This window comes from Anticarsia gemmatalis, chromosome W (assembly GCF_050436995.1).
Source record: "Anticarsia gemmatalis isolate Benzon Research Colony breed Stoneville strain chromosome W, ilAntGemm2 primary, whole genome shotgun sequence".
Lineage (NCBI taxonomy): Eukaryota > Metazoa > Arthropoda > Insecta > Lepidoptera > Erebidae > Anticarsia > Anticarsia gemmatalis.
In genome coordinates, this window is record NC_134775.1 from 9,685,293 (window position 1) to 9,704,912 (window position 19,620).

Sequence of the window (19,620 nt, forward strand, 5' to 3'; positions counted from 1 at the left end):
GGGGCAGTTAAAAGATTTTCCGCAATAAAGACTTGTTTGCATGATTCGGAGCGTTGTATTCCATAGAGAGCGCGGATACATTTTTTTTGGGCTATAAAAACCCTCACTAGGTCAGAGGAGTTACCCCAAACAACAATACCGTATCTAATTATCGAACATACATAAGAGTGATATACCATTAATGAAGTATCTTTATTTGTAATATCCTTTACTTTTTTTATAGCAAAAACGAATTTATTTATTTTTTTGCAAAGGTTGTCCGTATGCTCTTTCCATGTTAAATGTTCATCAATAGTAATACCTAAAAATTTTGTGCTTTTGATCTGTTCCACTGGTTGACCATTATGAACAATATTAAGATTTTGACATTTAGCCTTTTGTGATCTAAAATTAACTATTTTGGTTTTGTCAATATTAAGTTTTAATGAATTTGCATCAAGCCAGTTAATTATGTCTTGTAAAGTAGTATTGACAAGATCTTCATAGGATTCTTTATTATCGCATCGAATGATAACTGAGGTATCATCTGCAAAAAGTACAGAGTCATGCGCTCCCAACGCTTGAGGTAAATCGTTTATATAAATAAGGAATAATAAAGGTCCCAATATACTTCCCTGTGGGACGCCAAAGTTGTTGTTTCTTGCTTCTGAATTAAATTCTTCCAAATTGCTATTAATATCATTAAATTTACATATTTGCGTGAATTGACTCCTGCCATTTAAATATGACCGAAACCATTCTAATGCTATACCCCTTATACCACAATTATCTAATTTATCTAAAAGTTTTAAATGATTAACATAGTCGAATGCTTTGCTTAAATCTAAGAACAAAACGCTAGATGGTACTTTCATATTAATATTATTTATAATGGATTCTACTAACTTGAATGCGGCTAATTGAGTCGAACGGCCTTTTCTAAATCCGTATTGTTGCTCTGACAACACATCGCCTTTTTCTAAAGTTTAAAATTCTTTTACGTATAACCTTCTCAAATATTTTAGAAAATGTAGACGATAGTGCTACCGGTCTATAGTTATTTTTATCTGTTTTAGATCCCTTTTTGTATAATGGTTTAATCACTGATAACTTTAATTTGTCTGGAAAGTAACCTTGTTCAAGTGATAAGTTAATAATGTAGGCTAGAGGCTCTGCAACAAACTGTGATATTATTTTAAGAAGATTTGTTGTGATATTATCATAGCCTGATGATTTTGTGTTTTTTAGTGATTTTATTATATTGTTAATTTCTATTGCATCTGTTGGTTCTAAAAAGATACTATAATTATTAACAGTCCCGACGGTGTTATTAATGTTGTTGGATGGATTAACCGGATTGTTCTCCACTATCTCAATAAAGTAGTTGTTAAATATAGTTGCAATATCATCACCTGACTTAGTTTCAAAACCATTTTCTATAATTTTATCAACGTATTCCATTTGTACCATATTGCCAGAGTTACGTTTGATAATATCCCAGGATGCTTTACACTTGTTATCTGATTCTGTTACATGTTTTAGGTTACTCATAGATTGCAAATTATTAATACATTTTCTTAACAAAGTAGAATATTTTTTGTATCTTTTTTTGTTTTCATCAGTTTTATTGAGGTAGTAATTAAATCGTAGTTTTCTTTTTGTCTTACAACTTATCTTCAATCCCCTTGATATCCATTTCAGTTTGGTAGTTTTAAAGGTTTTTTTCAATTTAATAATAGGAAAGCATAGTTTATAAAACAACGTTATTGTGTTATGTAACGCATCAAAAGCATCATTTGTTTGTTTAATGTTGTATATTTCAGAAAATGTTAATTTACTGATACAATCAACAAACTTGGTGATATTATATTTGCTCAGGTCATGCTTGGTTACAAAGTAATGCTTTGAAATATTTTCCTTGTTATCACTAAACTCAATGGATTGTGCAGTATTGTGGTCCGATAGAAAAAGGTCATGTGTTTCTCCTCTTGTATTGGGAATATTACTCAAGATGTTATCAATACAAGTGTTCTGTCTCGTGGGAGTATTAATATGACACTGTAGACCGAAATTTAAGATTAGATTATGGAATTTTATAGTGTTATTATCTTTATTAATTAAGTTAATGTTAAAGTCTCCAGCAATTACAATTTTGAATTTTTTAGTTTGTAGCTTATTTAGTAATAATTCAAACATTTCCAAGAATAAGTTAAAATTCGAATTCGGAGTTCTGTATACACAAATTATTATAAGACGTTTTTGTTTTATTTCAGTACCACATACCTCAAACTGATTTTCAATACTCATTTCTCTTAATTCCTTCAATTCATTGCACTGAAGATTATTCTTGCATAATATACAAGTACCCTACGTTGATCAGTTCGTGAAAAAATTGCGCAAAGTTTAAAATTATTTAATAACATATAATTTTCATCCCCTTTTTTAATAAAATGTTCACTCAAACATATTACATCAATACTCTTACCTGATAACTGGAGTTCTTCAACCGCTAATTCTAGATCTGGAATTTTATGCAATGCTCCAGCAATGTTCTGATGAAAAACTAGAAATGTGTGCGAGTTTTTATTGTTAGGCACGAAAAAATTTTTTTGGTTTATTTGTATCTATATCTGACCCACCTGATTGAATATGGACATTTTCTTCGTTAGTATGAGTTATTGTTCTAATTGTAGATGTAACTTTTGCTGTAGTACGAAAATAATAAGGAATCGTACCTTTAAGAGGTTCAGAATAAATTATTTCAGTGTTGTCGCATATAATGTTGCCGCAGTTTATTTATTATAACGAAGCGGTGAAACACTGTAAATACAGTATAATAAGCACTAGTAATTGGAAATAACTATTTGTGAAGGAGGAATGTACTTGCTCATACAAAAAAAAAAAAAAAAAAAAAAAAAAAAAAAAAAAAAAAAAAAAAAAAAAAAAAACTGTAGGCGCCTTTACGGTACTTTATAAATAAAGAGTGGACTGTATGATATAGGGCTTTAATGCCGTAATTTACAACAGATCATAAACGCAACGTAATACAAATAAGTGCCCGCGGTTAAGCGCGCCGTGGCCTGAAGAGAAGTGACGGCCGCGGTGGCGGCGCGGGCGCGGCCGGCCGCGGTTGCGCCCCGGCCCCCGCACCGCTCCCTCGTTCAGCTGTAGCGGTCGTGCGCCGACATACTCCCCGGGTTGAAGCGTTCAGTCTTCTAATGGGAGTGGGCATATGCAATTGAAGGCACGACGGATGGTGCCCCTCCTGGTCTTCATTTCTGCCACCCTCGTGACTCCGTCAACGCCGGGATAGGTCTTCGTGACCCGACCCAGGGACCAGAGCAGTGGTGGCGTCGTCTTGTCCTTGATTAGGACCAAGGTTCCTGGCTTCACCTCCCCTCTGGAAACAAACCACTTGGACTTGGCCTGCAGCAGAGAAGTGTACTCATTATGGAAGCGTCCCCAGAAGTGCTGCCTGATGTACTGTATCCTCTTCCACCGGTCCAGTCGCGTGATGTGCGTATTATCAGTCACCTGGGTGCATGGTACAGATAAGAGTGGTCGTCCAATCAAGAAATGAGAAGGTGTTAGTGCCGTAAAATCGTTCGGGTCAGAAGAAAGAGGAGTGAGAGGGCGCGAGTTCAATACCGCCTCTATTTGAATGAGACAAGTAGACATCTCTTCATAAGTGAAGTGAGTAAGACCCAATAGCCTTTTCAAGTGATGCTTGCACGATTTTACAGCAGCTTCAGCCAAAGAATTGAAATGAGGGCTATATGCAGGCGTGAAAATAAATTCGATACCCTCCTGCGCGATTTCAAATGGAACATTTGATGAATTTAAAAAATTGTACATTTCATTAGACGCGCCTACGAAATTAGTCCCGTTATCGGACGTGATGCTTCGGGGCTTGCCTCGACGCGCCACGAAACGATTTAAAGCGGCCATGTAAGCCTCAGAGGTGAGGTCTGTGACGAGCTCCAAATGTACTGCTTTTACTGCCGAGCAAACAAAGATGCACATGTAAGCCTTTGTTAGTTTGCAGCCTCGCCCCGCGCGGTTTGCTATGAGTACTGGCCCGGCATAGTCAACGTAACTGTGTAAGAAAGGAAATTCAAAATTAGTTCTCGATGATGGTAGTTGACCCATTACAGGCTGTACATTTTGAGCCTTGAGTCTGTAACATTTGAGACATTTATTTACGGTGAATCTAGATAGGTTCCTGCCACCTAGCGGCCAATACGTTTGTCGAATGTGTGACAGTAACAACTGAGGACCGGCATGAACAAGCTTTAAATGTTGCATGTGAAAAATAAGTTTAGTAAGAATGTGCTTACCACATAAAAGAATAGGATGCCTCACATTGAAGTCATAGGGAGAGTTATCAAGCCTCCCGCCCACACGAATGAGGTCGTGATCGTCAATGAAAGGCGTCAGAGGAAGCAATCTACTTTTGCGTGGCAATTTTTGACTACTTTTTAGAAGTTTATATTCCTCAGGGAACATTTCAAGTTGTGAGAAATGAATAATTGAATTAAATGAATTTTCTAGCTCTAACAATGAAAGATTGCCACACAATTTATTATTTTTATTTTTTAAGTTGTAAATAAATCGCTGTACATATGTAAATATTTTATGAATTTTTGTTAGACTAGAATACTTTGATAATAAATTATGAATGATAGATGAATGAGAGGTTACGTGTGAATGATGAACATTATGTGAGTGATCATTACTATTATTACTACCACTACTAATGATATGAGTCACCACTTCCGGCAAATCATGTTTCTTTGTGTTTGGCATTGTGGGCCATTCACTCCCAACTAGCACACAAGCTGCTTATACAGTCGTTATACAGCCTGATAGTTACATAAGAGTCGTTCAAATGCTGTACAATTCTCTATAAGTTGTATACTAGCTATTTAAAAAACCCTTTAACAGCTAGGCGGGACAGTAGCCGTTTAGTAGGAAACTAATGACTTATAGTGATATATGAGCATGTAATTGCATCGCTAGACAGCCTAGGGAAGTATAACTGAGTTAATGGAATCTTCTATAACACCGTTAACTGTATAAGGGGACTTTCGGAGATAAAGGAGTTTAAACGGAGTTATGCGTTGCGCTTATAGCGCTCAAGAGCGTAAATAAGCTTTTTGTAATGCCTTAGGTTCTATAACAGATTTTTTTAGGGCTAGTGTATTACTCATCTATAAAAGAGTTGCGTAGGTGTTTAATAGCGCCTTGAGCGTTATATCAGATATTTATATGGCTTCTGTACGGCAAATAGATGTATAAGGTATCATTCGAAACATTTTTACAGCCATGGGGATTACAGAATTATGTTAAGCACCTAAAGCGCTATAACCGAGTAATATACCTTTATACTAAAGCTTAAAATTATTATCATAATATATTTACATAGGTGCAGTGGTGGTTCAGTCTGTCAACTGTTTTTAAAGAATAAATAAAATAAATAAAATAAATAAAATAAATAAAATAAATAAAATAAATAAAATAAATAAAATAAATAAAATAAATAAAATAAATAAAATAAATAAAATAAATAAAATAAATAAAATAAATAAAATAAATAAAATAAATAAAATAAATAAAATAAATAAAATAAATAAAATAAATAAAATAAATAAAATAAATAAAATAAATAAAATAAATAAAATAAATAAAATAAATAAAATAAATAAAATAAATAAAATAAATAAAATAAATAAAATAAATAAAATAAATAAAATAAATAAAATAAATAAAATAAATAAAATAAATAAAATAAATAAAATAAATAAAATAAATAAAATAAATAAAATAAATAAAATAAATAAAATAAATAAAATAAATAAAATAAATAAAATAAATAAAATAAATAAAATAAATAAAATAAATAAAATAAATAAAATAAATAAAATAAATAAAATAAATAAAATAAATAAAATAAATAAAATAAATATAAATAAAAAAAAATGATTTTCAAACTAAGTATTTTAATATTCAACGACTGACCCCTAAAAGTACGAGTAAAATGCTGGTGTGTGCGACCAAAACAATTATATTGAAGCACTCCTATGCCACAACTGCAGAACTTTGAGGTCTACAACAGCAAACACTAGAGCCTTTGTACAGCTTAAGCCGCTAGAGCAGATGTAACCAACTCTGAGAGGTGCTTGATCGAGACGCCATTACAGCATTTGGTAAACATATTTTTTGAGGTTATTACGATCTTTTGAAGATCATATAAATCTATAGCCTGGTAAAGTTAACATAATTAAAATCATTTTTTATTAACTATAACCCTAATTAAACTATCTGTAACCCTCAAAGTCTTATTTATGTTCAAAATACAATTTCCAAATCCACATATCTATATAATGTTTGCATTTAAAACTGAATATTTTGAGGGCGCATGAAAATATTGACGATAATATACATATATATTGACAGCAAACTGGCACTCGCACTTTCATATCACGTACACAAAGAAATAAAAGCGATAGACTACTTGTTATTTTCATAATCCAATCCGTAAAAATAAAATGTCTCCTCATTTGTCACTGATGATTCATTTTAATACAATATATTTAGTTTACACCATAATAAACCGACCATATTACTAATTTAGAGCGTTAGCATTTATAACCGTTACACAGTAGCGCTAAAATAAGGTAAAGGTGGTATAATCGCGCTGCAAGAGCTTTTTCGAACGCTCGTGGCGCTAACCACCTCTGTACAACAGCTGTTAAGCGCCACGAAGCTGCGAAAAAGCTCTTGTAGCGCGATTATACCACCTTTATCTTATTTTAGCGCTTCTGTACAACTACTATACTACGTACTATTATAATTACTATTTACGACCACTGTAGATCCAATGTCGAGCTATAAGCTGGACAGTATGGGCCTATTTGACGCTACAAGAGATCTGTAGCCGCTTATAGAACCACTATACTTCTTACTAAGGAGCCTAAGGCGTTATAAAAATCCTTTAACCGGCCATTGTGCAGCTTGTTATAGCGCTTGTGTGCTAGTTGGGCTCTCTTTATTTAATAAAAAAGACGGTCCGGACCACCAGAGGGGTGTGTCCTTGATAATGTCGGCCCGTAGACCACGCGAAACAAGATCCGCTGGGTTGTCCTTAGACGGTACGTAGCTCCAGGTATGACCACATGTGATCTCTTGAATCTCGTTGACTCTATTTCTGACGAAAGGTTTTAATTGGTTAGAAGGAGTAGAGAGCCAACCCAACACTATGGTTGAATCACACCAGAATCTATACTTGTGGATAGTCATGGTGAGAGATTCCTGAACCTTAGCACACAGCCTTGCTCCCAACAAAGCGCCACAAAGTTCAAGCCTCGGGATAGTTGTAGGTTTGATGGGTGCTACACGATTTCTAGAGACTAGAAGTTGTACACCTACGACTCCGGCACTGTTACACGATCGAATGTACACACAGGCGCCGTATGCTTTCTCGGATGCGTCGGTAAAAACATGTATTTCGTGCGTAACAGAGTCCTCATGCGAAACCCAACGAGGAACCTTTAAATAATTTAAAGATGTAATAGTACTCTCAAACACAGACCAAGCATTGCTCACCTCGAGCGATACTCCGTCGTCCCAGTCGTATTTATCTAGCCAAAGTCGCTGCATGAGGATTTTGGCTTCAACAACGCACGGACCAACGAGGCCCAGTGGGTCGAAAATCTGACTGATAACAGAGAGGATATGACGTTTGGTGACTTTATTAGTAGAAGTAACGTTTATAGTGTATGTAAGTGAATCTGAGTCACAAACCCAGTTAAGTCCTAGGGTTTTGGACTGAGAACCGTTAAGACCATGCTCAGAAAAATGTAACATATTATCTGATTCATTATAATTATTATTAGATTTTATTTGATTTAAGATTTCCAAATTATTTGATCGCCATTTGCGTAAATTAAATTTTGCTGAAGAAAGAACCTTTTTTATAGTTTTAGTTACATGTACAGTTTCAGATATGGTGCTCCCTCCCCCGAGATAATCGTCTACGTAAAAATCACGCCGTATAGCGAGTTGTGCACGACTATCCTCAGTGTTATCAGCCAAACTTACCAAACACTTGGTGGCTAAATAGGGAGCAGACGCAGTACCGTACGTAACTGTATTTAATGTGTATGTACTTAGAGGTTCCGAGGGATCAAATCGAAAAATAATTTTTTGGAGAGGTCGTTGATCTGGACTTAGTTCGATAGCTCTGTACATCTTCTCCACGTCACCTGAGACCACGTATCTATGCTGACGAAAACGTATTAAAATGGATAATAGATCGTCTTGCACTACCGGACCGGCCATCTGAATGTCGTTAAGAGACACTCCCGTACTAGTAGGGGCTGATGCGTCGAAGACTACGCGTAGTTGAGTTGTGGTACTCGAATTCCGAATGACTCCATGGTGTGGAATATAATATTTAGTTATGGAATGTCCAGGTGGAGAAGTACAGTTAGAGTCTAACGTCATATGACCTAAGCGCTCATACTCTCGCATAAATTCGTAATATTTGCTTTGAAAGGAAGGATCACGCTTAAACCGCCGCTCTAGGGACAAAAAACGATTCCTAGCATTTGTGTAAGACTGTCCTAGAGAGCTTGGGTCGTCCTTCAAAGGCATTTTAACGACAAACGCACCATCGCTGTTGCGTGTAGTGGTTTGTGTAAAGTGTTGTTCACACATTCTCTCCTCAAGAGAGTGGGAATGTTTGTGTGAGACATTGTCAAGTTCCCAGAATTTAGTGAGGTCGGGATTGACATTGGAATGATGGCAAAAGTGATTAGAAGCAGAGGAAAGAAAGCTAGATTGATGTGAAATGCTACCAGATACAAGCCATCCGAATTTTGTTTCACACAATTTAGGTAAATTTTTCCCTAAGTCTATCGTATTTGAACCTATGACATTCCAAAACACCTCAGCCCCTACCAGGACATCGACGGCCGACGGAACGTTGAAGTTCGGGTCCGCTAATGTAAGACCTGAAGGAATAGGGACATGGTTAATGGGTACGAACGTAGAAGGCAAGACCTTCGTGATCTCAGGTAGGACGTGGCAATCAATATCTACAGTGTAGGCACAGCATAAGGACTCTATAGTTAGTTGACAAGACTGTGTACTGGTGGATATGTGATTATTGATACCTGTTACCTTGGTGCTAGTACCTCGTCGTGACAAACCCAGTTTCTCTGTTAAGCTGTGCGTTACGAAGTTCGCCGTACTGCCGTTGTCCAGCAGTAGGCGCGCGGCGTACTTCTTACCCGTGTGGCTGATGACGTTCACCAACGCTGTGGATAAGAAAACATGCGCAGAAGTGGCGAGCTGCATAGAATTAGCCGAAAGCACAACATTAGACGCAGATGGCAGTGCAGGAGGCAGTGAAGCAACAGCAGAAGGCAATAGATTGGGTTCGCTAGAATCTAAGTGCAAAAGCGTATTATGTTTGGTCTTGCAATATCTGCAGCGTGAAAACTTACACTGCTTAGCAGTATGTCCAATGCGTAGGCAGTTAAGACAAACAGTCAAATCTTTTGCCCTTTGAATGCGATTTTCTATTGATAGGCTTCTAAAGATATTGCATTTATATAAAGTATGTGCTTGGGAGCAAAGTGGACATTTAATATTAATATTTTTTAATTTTTTATCTGAGTTTTTATTTTTAGAGTAGTTGTTATTGTTACCTAAATTATTGTCTAAATTGTTATTTAAAGCAACAACAGTATTGTGCTGAAAAGAATTCGTATTATTATTTGATTCTACAGACTCCAACCAATCAGCTTTTTTACTTAAGAATGAACAAAATTGTGACGTAGTAGGATAGCCTGTAATTTTATTGTTTCTGTGTTCCTCCCATTCACGACTAGTAACTAAATCTAATTTTTTAACCATGACAAAAATGATGATATCATCCCAATGTTCAGTGGGTCTTTTTAAATTGGTTAATGCCCGAACATTTTTATTAATATTATCAACTATGCTTCTAATGGAGACACTCGATTCTTTAGTAATTGGCTCAAAATCAAATAATAAAGCTTGTAAATGATTTCCCACAAGCAGATACTCATTGTTGTATCGCTCGCACAACAAGTCCCAAGCGGTCTTATAATGATCACTGCTAAAATCTAAATTTTTAATTAGCGACGCTGCGGTTCCCTGTAGGGAAGCACGCAAGTAATGAAACTTGTTGATGTTATTAATGCTAGAGTTATCGTGAACTAATGACGAAAAGGTGTCTCGAAACTCAAGCCAGCACTGATAGTTCCCGTCAAAATGAGGCAAATTGATTTTTGGCAAACGAACAAAATTATTGGAAGCGTGTGCACCTGAGTCAGCATCTTTGAAGCCCGCCTCAGAACCAACAACGTTGACCGAAGAACCGAGCAGGCTGCGCGTGAGTGCCACCAGACTAAAAAATTGGCGGTCGAAGTCCTCACGGTCCGTGAGTGCAGTCTCGGCATCGTCGATAAGCATTTCGATGTCTGTCTGTAAATCATCAAATTCGGCATGTAAGGTTTCGAATTTATGAAAACGCTCCTGCAGGTCTAATCTTTGCAACTCAGATATTTGTGCACTACTGCTAATTAAAGTTAAATAGTTACTGTAAATCTTGAGCTTCGACTTTAAAGAACTACGTTTCTTAATAAGTGTCTTAACGTCCGACATTTTCTAGTATCTATTAAAAAAAATGAACACGTGTTTACCGTTATGCGATAACACTAATGAGTCTGTTATTGAAAGGATAGCAAAACAACTGTGCGGAACACAAAGGAACTAAATCTATAAGTATAAACTGCATAAACCGAGATCGAGCACGTGGTATGTGTCTCGACTGCACATGCGCATATAATGTTGCCGCAGTTTATTTATTATAACGAAGCGGTGAAACACTGTAAATACAGTATAATAAGCACTAGTAATTGGAAATAACTATTTGTGAAGGAGGAATGTACTTGCTCAACAAAAAGAAAAACTTGAGAATACGATTATTTCGGCAAAAAAAAACGGCTGGGAATATAATTAATTGGAACGAACTCACTCAGATAAGTACTAATACTCCCAGAATATGACTTCAACTTCTTCCAAGGTGACGCACGTTGCTTCGGGGACGACTTCTTTGACTTCGGTGTGGCCGCGGAAAGTTCCACGCGGCGGCCCGTTGATTTGCGAAGATGACGTGGTTACGACGGTGATTTTAACGGCTCGAAGGACCAAAAACTGTAGGCGCCTTTACGGTACTTTATAAATAAAGAGTGGACTGTATGATATAGGGCTTTAATGCCGTAATTTACAACAGATCATAAACGCAACGTAATACAAATAAGTGCCCGCGGTTAAGCGCGCCGTGGCCTGAAGAGAAGTGACGGCCGCGGTGGCGGCGCGGGCGCGGCCGGCCGCGGTTGCGCCCCGGCCCCCGCACCGCTCCCTCGTTCAGCTGTAGCGGTCGTGCGCCGACAGTGTTATTAGGGCAACTAATATTTACTAATTGTTTATTGTCTCTGGGACTGGGAGGTACTTCATTTTTTGTGCTTAAGTGAAGTAGTGACGACTTTTTGTTAAAGGATAAAAATTTATTATAATATTGTTGAACATTAATTTTGTGAATTATTTGACTAACTATATCATGGCTCGAGCTTGCTTCAATGAGAGTACAATTTTTGTAGTTTTGGGTAAAAAGTTTGAGTTTATTATTTAATTTACGCTCATTTAGAGATGCATTATAGAGTACATTGACTATATACACATTACAATGTTTAAAGGCCTTTAACGCCGCAGAAATTTCTACAAAAAATGTACAAGGATTTGTGTCATTACAACCACTCATGATGATCACGCTGTCATTGTTGGTGAGACCCTTAGCTAAGTTTTGGCAGTTAGATAACACTTCTTCTGTAGGAGCATCAGTTTTTCTCAAAGCTGTTATACTGTATTCGTTTAAGATGAGTTGACGTTTGTAGTAAATAAGTTTCTGTATGATACCTGCACCTTGGTTGTCTGCCAGTAAGATTATTTTGCCGTGTGCCATAGCCGGTGTAGAAACATTCTTACTTTGTTGGTTATAATTTGTTTGTCTTGTAATGCTATAGTTGTTTGGTATTTTAGGTACCCGTTCTGTCGTTCGTGGATAAGTAACTGATATCTTTTCATCTATATCGATGTTTGCGGAGTTTTCAAGTTTGTTTTCTTCATCATCCCGAGGTATTTTAGGAGTCTGTGTGCTAAGATCTAAATTCAATTTTCTAGCAGCAGGATGGGGCCTGCTTAAACATTTCGTATCTTTGGTGTTGGGTGAAGTGAGAACACTTCTTTTAACAGTCGTTAAGTACATATCCTTGAATTGTGTAGCTTTTCGTACTTCTATATCTATTTGTAGTTTCAAAGATTCATTCTCTATATTTAGCGAATCTATTTCAGCATTTGCATTCATCAACTGTTTTTTTAAAGTTTCTATTGTTAATTTTAATTCCATAATATCCTCATGAATATCATATGCAGATAAATCTATCAAACTCTTGATACTTGTATCGGAAGCCAAACTGTCCATGGACTCACAGGTTGTTTGTGAGAGAGATCTTCGAGATCGCTTTCGTTCATTCATTGTGTTACAATTTGACTCCATTATATTATAGAGAGATAATAAATTAGAAATTATAGAATTATTTTATATCGAGAATGTCAATAAATATTATTCGACTCTGGTAACACTGGTTCTTTATGACGTTTGCCGTGACATAACAAGAATGTCAATACCGGTAAATTAATTCATTCGGTTCTGATTCATAATGTTGGTAGCACTGGTTATTTATGGCCTCCTTCACAAAATGTAAACAAACAACTGTCAGGACTATGAATGTCTAATATTGTTGTTTTGTTTATTTAAAAACACCTTAGTTGTAGTGTATATAGTATTATTCGCACTTTAGAGAGTTTATATACACTTTTATTAAACGGTTTACACATCCGGTGATACTTAGTATTTATATTTGTTTATTCGTAACAGTTTGAGTTCAGTTTAAATTACACTGCTATTGGCGGTTAAATTTCGAAAATTCACTTAGAGTCACTTTTTTGTTATTTAATATTGTTAAGATGTTTAATTGACACAGTTTATAATTTTTAATTTACTTTATTTATGTACTAAGCCAAATAGTCGAACTTTATAGCGTTCTCTTCAGTTTAACAGTTTACTTGAAATTTATATTTTTTTACACTGCACTTGTTGATACCGTTTTTGTAAATACACCTTTTTTTCTTTATACACTTGTTGTACACTTTCACAAACGATTGCTGACAATTATTGCATAGATAGTTACTAGAAAATCTCATTTGTGGACTATAAATCACAATGAAACTAATTATTATATTTATTTTAATACGGAGCTACTGTTTGTAGTTACGCGCCATTTTTTTTCAAGGCAAGGCAGTTAAATAAAGTCACCAGCGCTGAGAGAGGCACTTTGGTTACCACATGTTGCATAGTTTCAGCAAATGGAACTGCCTTGCCACCTGCAATGGTTTTTCCACGAAAGAATTTCAAGAGTCACATGCTTACAGGAGCACCCCCAGGCACGTTAGGTCTTGCTCAACCTACTGGCTGGATGACAGGTGGATTATTTGCAGATGTTATGAAGCATTTTGTCAAAATGACGTCCAAGCAATATAAAATCTGGATTAAAAAAAACCGCAATTTGTCAGTTTGATCAAGATATTTTTATCGAAGATGATTTCCTTACAAGCGAAGTAACTAATAGGCCAATAACAGAAGAAGACCCGCAAATGCAATCCAGGGATCTTATGACACCTCCTATCGAAAATCAAGAACCTTTAACCTTAAGAGCTGCACCTCATGAATATGAAAATCAGCAAGCTTCCACTTCAAGACCTGCGCTCCAAGATGTTGGGAACCTAGGAAAAAGTCCTTTGGAATGCAGGAACTACCCCAGAGCTGGGGTACCCACGACCAAAAGGAAGAGAGGTAAAAGCTTAATTTTGACAGACACTCCTATAAATCTCTAAATAGAAGAACGTGCACAGGAAAGAGAGAAGAAAAAAAACCAAAGAAGGGTGAGAAAATAAATAATATAAAGAGAATGAAGACAGAGAAAGTGACCAAATCACTTTTTTCAAGTCCAATTATTATTCAGATGATGAAATGTCTTCAAATGTATCCAGTGATGAAGATATGGATCTACCACTGTCCATTTTTAAAACAGCCAAACCTACAGACTTTGTCTTAGTGAAATTTAGCCAGAAAAAGCAAATATTATATTTTGTCGGTCAAATTTTAACGGATGTAGACGAAAACAATGAATACGATATTAGTTACTTGCGTCGGAGTGCGAAAATTGACAATAGCTTCTATTTTCCTCTAGAACCAGATATGGCGACGGTGTCAAATCTGGATATAGAGCTAGTATTACCAAATCCAAGCTTGGCAGGAAAGACAAAGCGCCAAAGTAATATATATATACTTTCCCTGAAAATATATTAAGTAAATATAAGCTTGGGTAGTATAATTTTCGTATATTTTGGTTATATAATTTGATTTTCTATTGTTATACCAATGTACCCCAGAGGTAGTAACAAGAGAAGTGTTGTGCAAAAATTAAAAAAAAGGAGGTTTAAAGTTATTTTTGATCTCTTTTTTGTTGTCAATTGATAGTTTAAGAACTGTTTTTGTATGTTAAAAACTATTTTTATAAGGGTAGTATTTAAACGAGTGACTGTAAAATAAAGTTTTAAGTGTTAAAAATAATTTATTTACGGTATAGTATTACTAAGTGAGCGACTAATTGCGAGCGACGAGATATTAGCAGAACAGCAACTTACAAACATTAATTTGAGTTACTTAAAATTCAAAATGAGAAGCTTCATAATATTTGAGCGACCTAATATTTTTTTGAGTGTCAACGTTACGTCTTATTTTTTTTTCAATATTTGGCAATTGTTTTTTTTATACTGAGCGGTATTTCATCTTAAATGAAGTGTTTCGAATACAAAAACCACTTTGAAAAATACTATAATGAGCAAAGTATGATAAGCTATATAAAAATTCGTCTCTTTTGATATTACATCAGGTCGCCGGAGCCCTGGCCCTGGTCGCGGGGCTCCTCCTTCTGGGTGGTTTAAAATAAAATAACCAATCCTTTTAATTGGAAAAATCGAATCTATCTTAATATTGAAGTTGCCCTCTCTGTATTTCTAGTCGCTCACTTAGTAATGTAGTCGCAAGAACAGAATTTTAATTTCTGAAATGGATTAATCACAACCCACTTTTTGTAATCTCTTTCTAGAATTTATTATTAATCAATATTTGTAGTTACTTTGGTTAATTTTTCGCTTACTCAAATTCATACTGCTCAAGTTATTAAAACAGTATGTCATCATCAGTCGTTAAGTTTTTTTTTATTCGATCGTTTTATAATTCCCCTTTTTATAATAATATAAATAATATTTTGATTTTTGAACAAAAATGATTTTTTTGTTCCATTGTACCCCAATTGTCCCTACATTACCGAGTTATTTCTTGGGGTCGTCGATTTATTTGCCCGTACTTAGAATTTATCAAAAATAACGGATTATAAGCAAATACAAAGTAGTCCTCAATTGATTTGGTTTGGCGTCAATCCGGTAATTATACCGGATTGCAATCCCTAATGATATTGAAACAAAAGCTTATATATATATATATATATATATATATATATATATATATATAGATTGACTAATTTGCATGATGAATTCTATACCATGTGTTTGAATGTTGTAAATAAATATTTATAAATGAGCATTATTTAAAAAATGTTTAACTTGAAATAAATTGATACTAAAATTAATATTTAGTTTATTTTCTATCTCATAAACTACAGTACCTTTATAAGGCAGTGGTGGACGGCGCGTACGTGCATTCCAATACCAGCTACGTAACGTGGCGTATGGATCACGTGCTGCTTGAATGCGAGATATTGTTACCTAAAAACGTCTTCTTGAATCATTGAATGAATCTAACGTGCACTTTGTAAACCAGTAAAGAATTAGAATGCTTATAGCATTATCAATCGATTGTAGATTTGATTAATCAAATGCACATTGAAACGAATAAATAGATATTCGATATAGGTTTAAGTTTGTATATTAAAAATAGTGTTAATTTAACAATACTCGAATATCTATTTTATTATTGCGTACTTTGCAGTAATCATATAGAGACAATGCAGTTCGTCCATTTAAATCGATTTATTTGCTCGGCGGCACGCGTTGGAGAAAATAACGCTTACGTTAACTACAATTTATCAATCCGATATTAATATCTATTTTCGAATAATAAGAATGAATGAATGACTGAACGATGGTTGAAATTGGGCGTTTCTGGATCTGATCTAATCCAACAACCCCAATTTCAACCTACTACTATATATTGCACTCAGATGTCAAATATAGCCGCCATTAGGGGCGGAGCTTAATTTGCTTGATTTTTTTGTGTTGCTAGAAAAAACAATATCAATTTCCTTGCTGTATAAATTGCTACTATTTGGGACAAACATTTTCAAGATACAAACTATCCTAAGTGTGCATGAAGAGTAATAAATAATGTATGAAACTACTTTTGATTGTTTTTATACCAAAGTTCTGTTTAATTAAACAACAATTACCGAATTTAAATTCAGTAATAATCTTAAAATTACCACCATAAATACAAACAGTGTACAGTGGCAACTGTTAGAGAGGGACAAAGGCCCTTAAAAGTAAGTCTCACTCGAGACCGTTTTTCGAACAGACATTAGAACTAAACAAAAGTAAACTCTATTAACACGCAGTAAAGTATGAATTTATTTAATATATTTTTCTTAGTGATTCTTCCAGTTATTATTACTACTTCCATGGGGGCAGCACAGTCGACCATGGTGGTACATGGTGGTATTTTTTTATTACTTCTCCGATTCTTTCTAGTAGGTAACATTTGGAGCCAATAAATTATAATAATAATATAGCCATTTATTCAGATCTGAAATATTTACAATAAGTTTATATCTAAAACGACATATTCTCTCAAACTAAATAAACTACTTAAATTAACATCCGTTCCTTGGTTATCATCGCTAGATCTGTTTGCCAGTCGGCAAAGGCCTCCTCCAACCTTTTCCATTCAGTTCTTTCTTGAGCCACTCTGTGCCACATTACTCCTGCCACTTGTCTGATATCGTCATCCCATCTCTTCATCGGTCTGCCTCTCTTCCTTTTGCCTTCTCTGGGGTACCATCGTGTCATTCTTTTGCTCCATTTGTCGTTACCTCGCATCACGTGTCCAGCCCATCTCCACTTAAGTCTTTTGACTTTGACTGTTATATCCGACTTTTTAACCTTAAGCATACTCCTTTCCATTGCATGTTGACAAGTTGCCAGTTTGTATAATATTTCTTGGTTTAGAGTCCATGATTGGCAGCCATATGTAAGAACGGATAGCACACAGGTGTTAAATAGTTTGCTTTTTATGTTTATATGAAGCGTTTTGTCTTTCATAGCCTCTCTTAAGCGCCAGTATCTCTTCCAGCCGTTTGTGATTCTTCTTTCCACTTCTTTTTTCATGGATTCTTTTTGGGTTATTACCTGTCCTAGATAAACGTACTCCTCAGTACAGTCAATTTCGGTGTTTCCTAACTCTATAGTATATATTGTTCCGTTCGTCATCACTCTGGTCTTTTCCGGGTTCAGTGTTAATCCTACTTTCGCTTTCTGATGTAAGTTCTTTTATAATTTTATTCAAGTCTTCTGATGTTTTTGCCAATAGCACTACATCATCAGCAAATCTCAAATGCGACAGTAATACGCCATCTATTTTTAAGCCTAAGTGTTCCCAATTTAGGCTTCTGAAGATAGATTCAAGCACTGCAGAGAATAGTTTCGGAGAGAGTGGATCTCCCTGTCTGACGCCTTTTCCTACTTTGAAAGAGTTACTTTTCTTTTCCAACTGGATTCTTGCTGTGCTGCGACTGTATATATTTTTTATTAGTCGAATATATTTCTGTTCGATTCCTTGTCCCAGTAGTGCTGTGTTAGAGAATCGAATGCTTTACTGTAATCAATAAATGCGATGTAATATTTCAGCTGGTATTCATTATATTTCTCTATAACTTGGCATACTGCATGGATGTGGTCGATAACTAAATAATTTTTACGAAATCCAGCTTGCTCAATCGGTTGGTGTTCGTACAGAGATTCAATTCGGTTTCAATTCGGTTTAAGATAATCTTAGCAAAAATTTTATGTATATTAGACATGAGACTAATAGGGCGATAATTTCCAATGTTATATTTATCCCCTTTCTTGTACAGTACAATTATGTTAGACTCGGTCCATTGTTGAGGAATCGTTTCCGTGTTTATAATATCATTGAACATATCTCGACACCTCCTACGTATAATATCGTAACTGCATTTTATCAACTTTACAGTATCGCTATTCTAAAGTGTTCAAACAGTTTATTGGTGATTATGGAGTCAAATACGTCCAGTTTAGAACCAAAATTTGCACACGTATATATATTTAGGAATAGAATATTACCTCTGTAAACGTTATCTGAAATTAATGCTAGAATTTCTTAAAAGTCACTTACGATTTTCTACGAGGGATAATGTTTGTGACATTTTATTGAATGTAGTACTTACCATATTTTGCGTCGATCTTTATGTAGGATTTATTATTGTATGTTATATATACGATAACTTACGTTGGGACTAAGAAAATAAAATTTGTCGTAACAGTTACCATAATGTATTAGGGAATAAAGACTTAAAAAGTTATTTTAAGTTTTAAACGCAATTAATAAGGGGAAATAATTGAAACAAAATGTCTTCCATAGTAATGAAATACCTTCATATTTATACTTATTTATTACGTAATCAGATCACAAAACAGAAACATAAATGTACTTTCTAAAATATTAACTAAAATTACAAACTTCTTTGTCTTTGTATTAAAAAAATATATAAGTCTTTGTGGCAATGGAAACTTGGAATTATAAATGATTTTTTTATTATAGAAAATGTGTTAAAAATAAACTAAAAAAAAGCATCTTCCAAAATATTATTAATAACGACTTTTATAGTAACTAATTATTCACTCTTTTACTCTCTTCTATAAAAAATAACTAAACAAAACATCTTCTTAATGAATAGTGTAAATAAAAAAATATATAATTATCCTTAAAAATTTACAAAACAAAATCTTTTCGCAAACAATTATAATTATTCAGTCTTAAAAATCACATTAATTAAAAAAGTCAGAACAAATTAAAACAATTTTCTTCAAAATTAGTCCGAATCTGAATCCGAGACCACAACGTTACTAGTTTCTGGGACACTTTGGAAAAAATTATAATGAGTACTGGGAATTATGTGAGACTTGCACATGCTAATTAAATCTTCTTTTTTCGCCTTAGGTATCAGTAGCTGATTTGGATACAGTGCAACAATATTGGGTATACTTTGTCTCCTGGTATAAGCTTTTACACATAAAATATTATAATCCGCTGCAGCTAAATCATATTTAAAATATTATTTATAAGGATCTTCAGGCTTTATAAACACTTCCCTTATTTTATTCCATTGCACC

The 19,620-nt window shown here is 34.8% G+C and overlaps 1 protein-coding gene across 1 annotated transcript; it reads right to left on the minus strand.

Annotated features, from left to right (window-relative positions):
* Nucleotides 1-3,186: 3,186 nt before the first annotated feature.
* Nucleotides 3,187-10,482, minus strand: LOC142985934 (uncharacterized). Its single transcript, XM_076134176.1, has 4 exons — nucleotides 10,335-10,482; nucleotides 9,192-9,299; nucleotides 8,870-8,993; nucleotides 3,187-4,156 (listed from the first exon to the last, which is right to left on the minus strand). The coding sequence occupies exons 1-4, from the start codon at nucleotides 10,480-10,482 to the stop codon at nucleotides 3,187-3,189; spliced, it is 1,350 nt and encodes a 449-aa protein (XP_075990291.1).
* Between the last annotated feature and the right edge of the window lie 9,138 nt (nucleotides 10,483-19,620).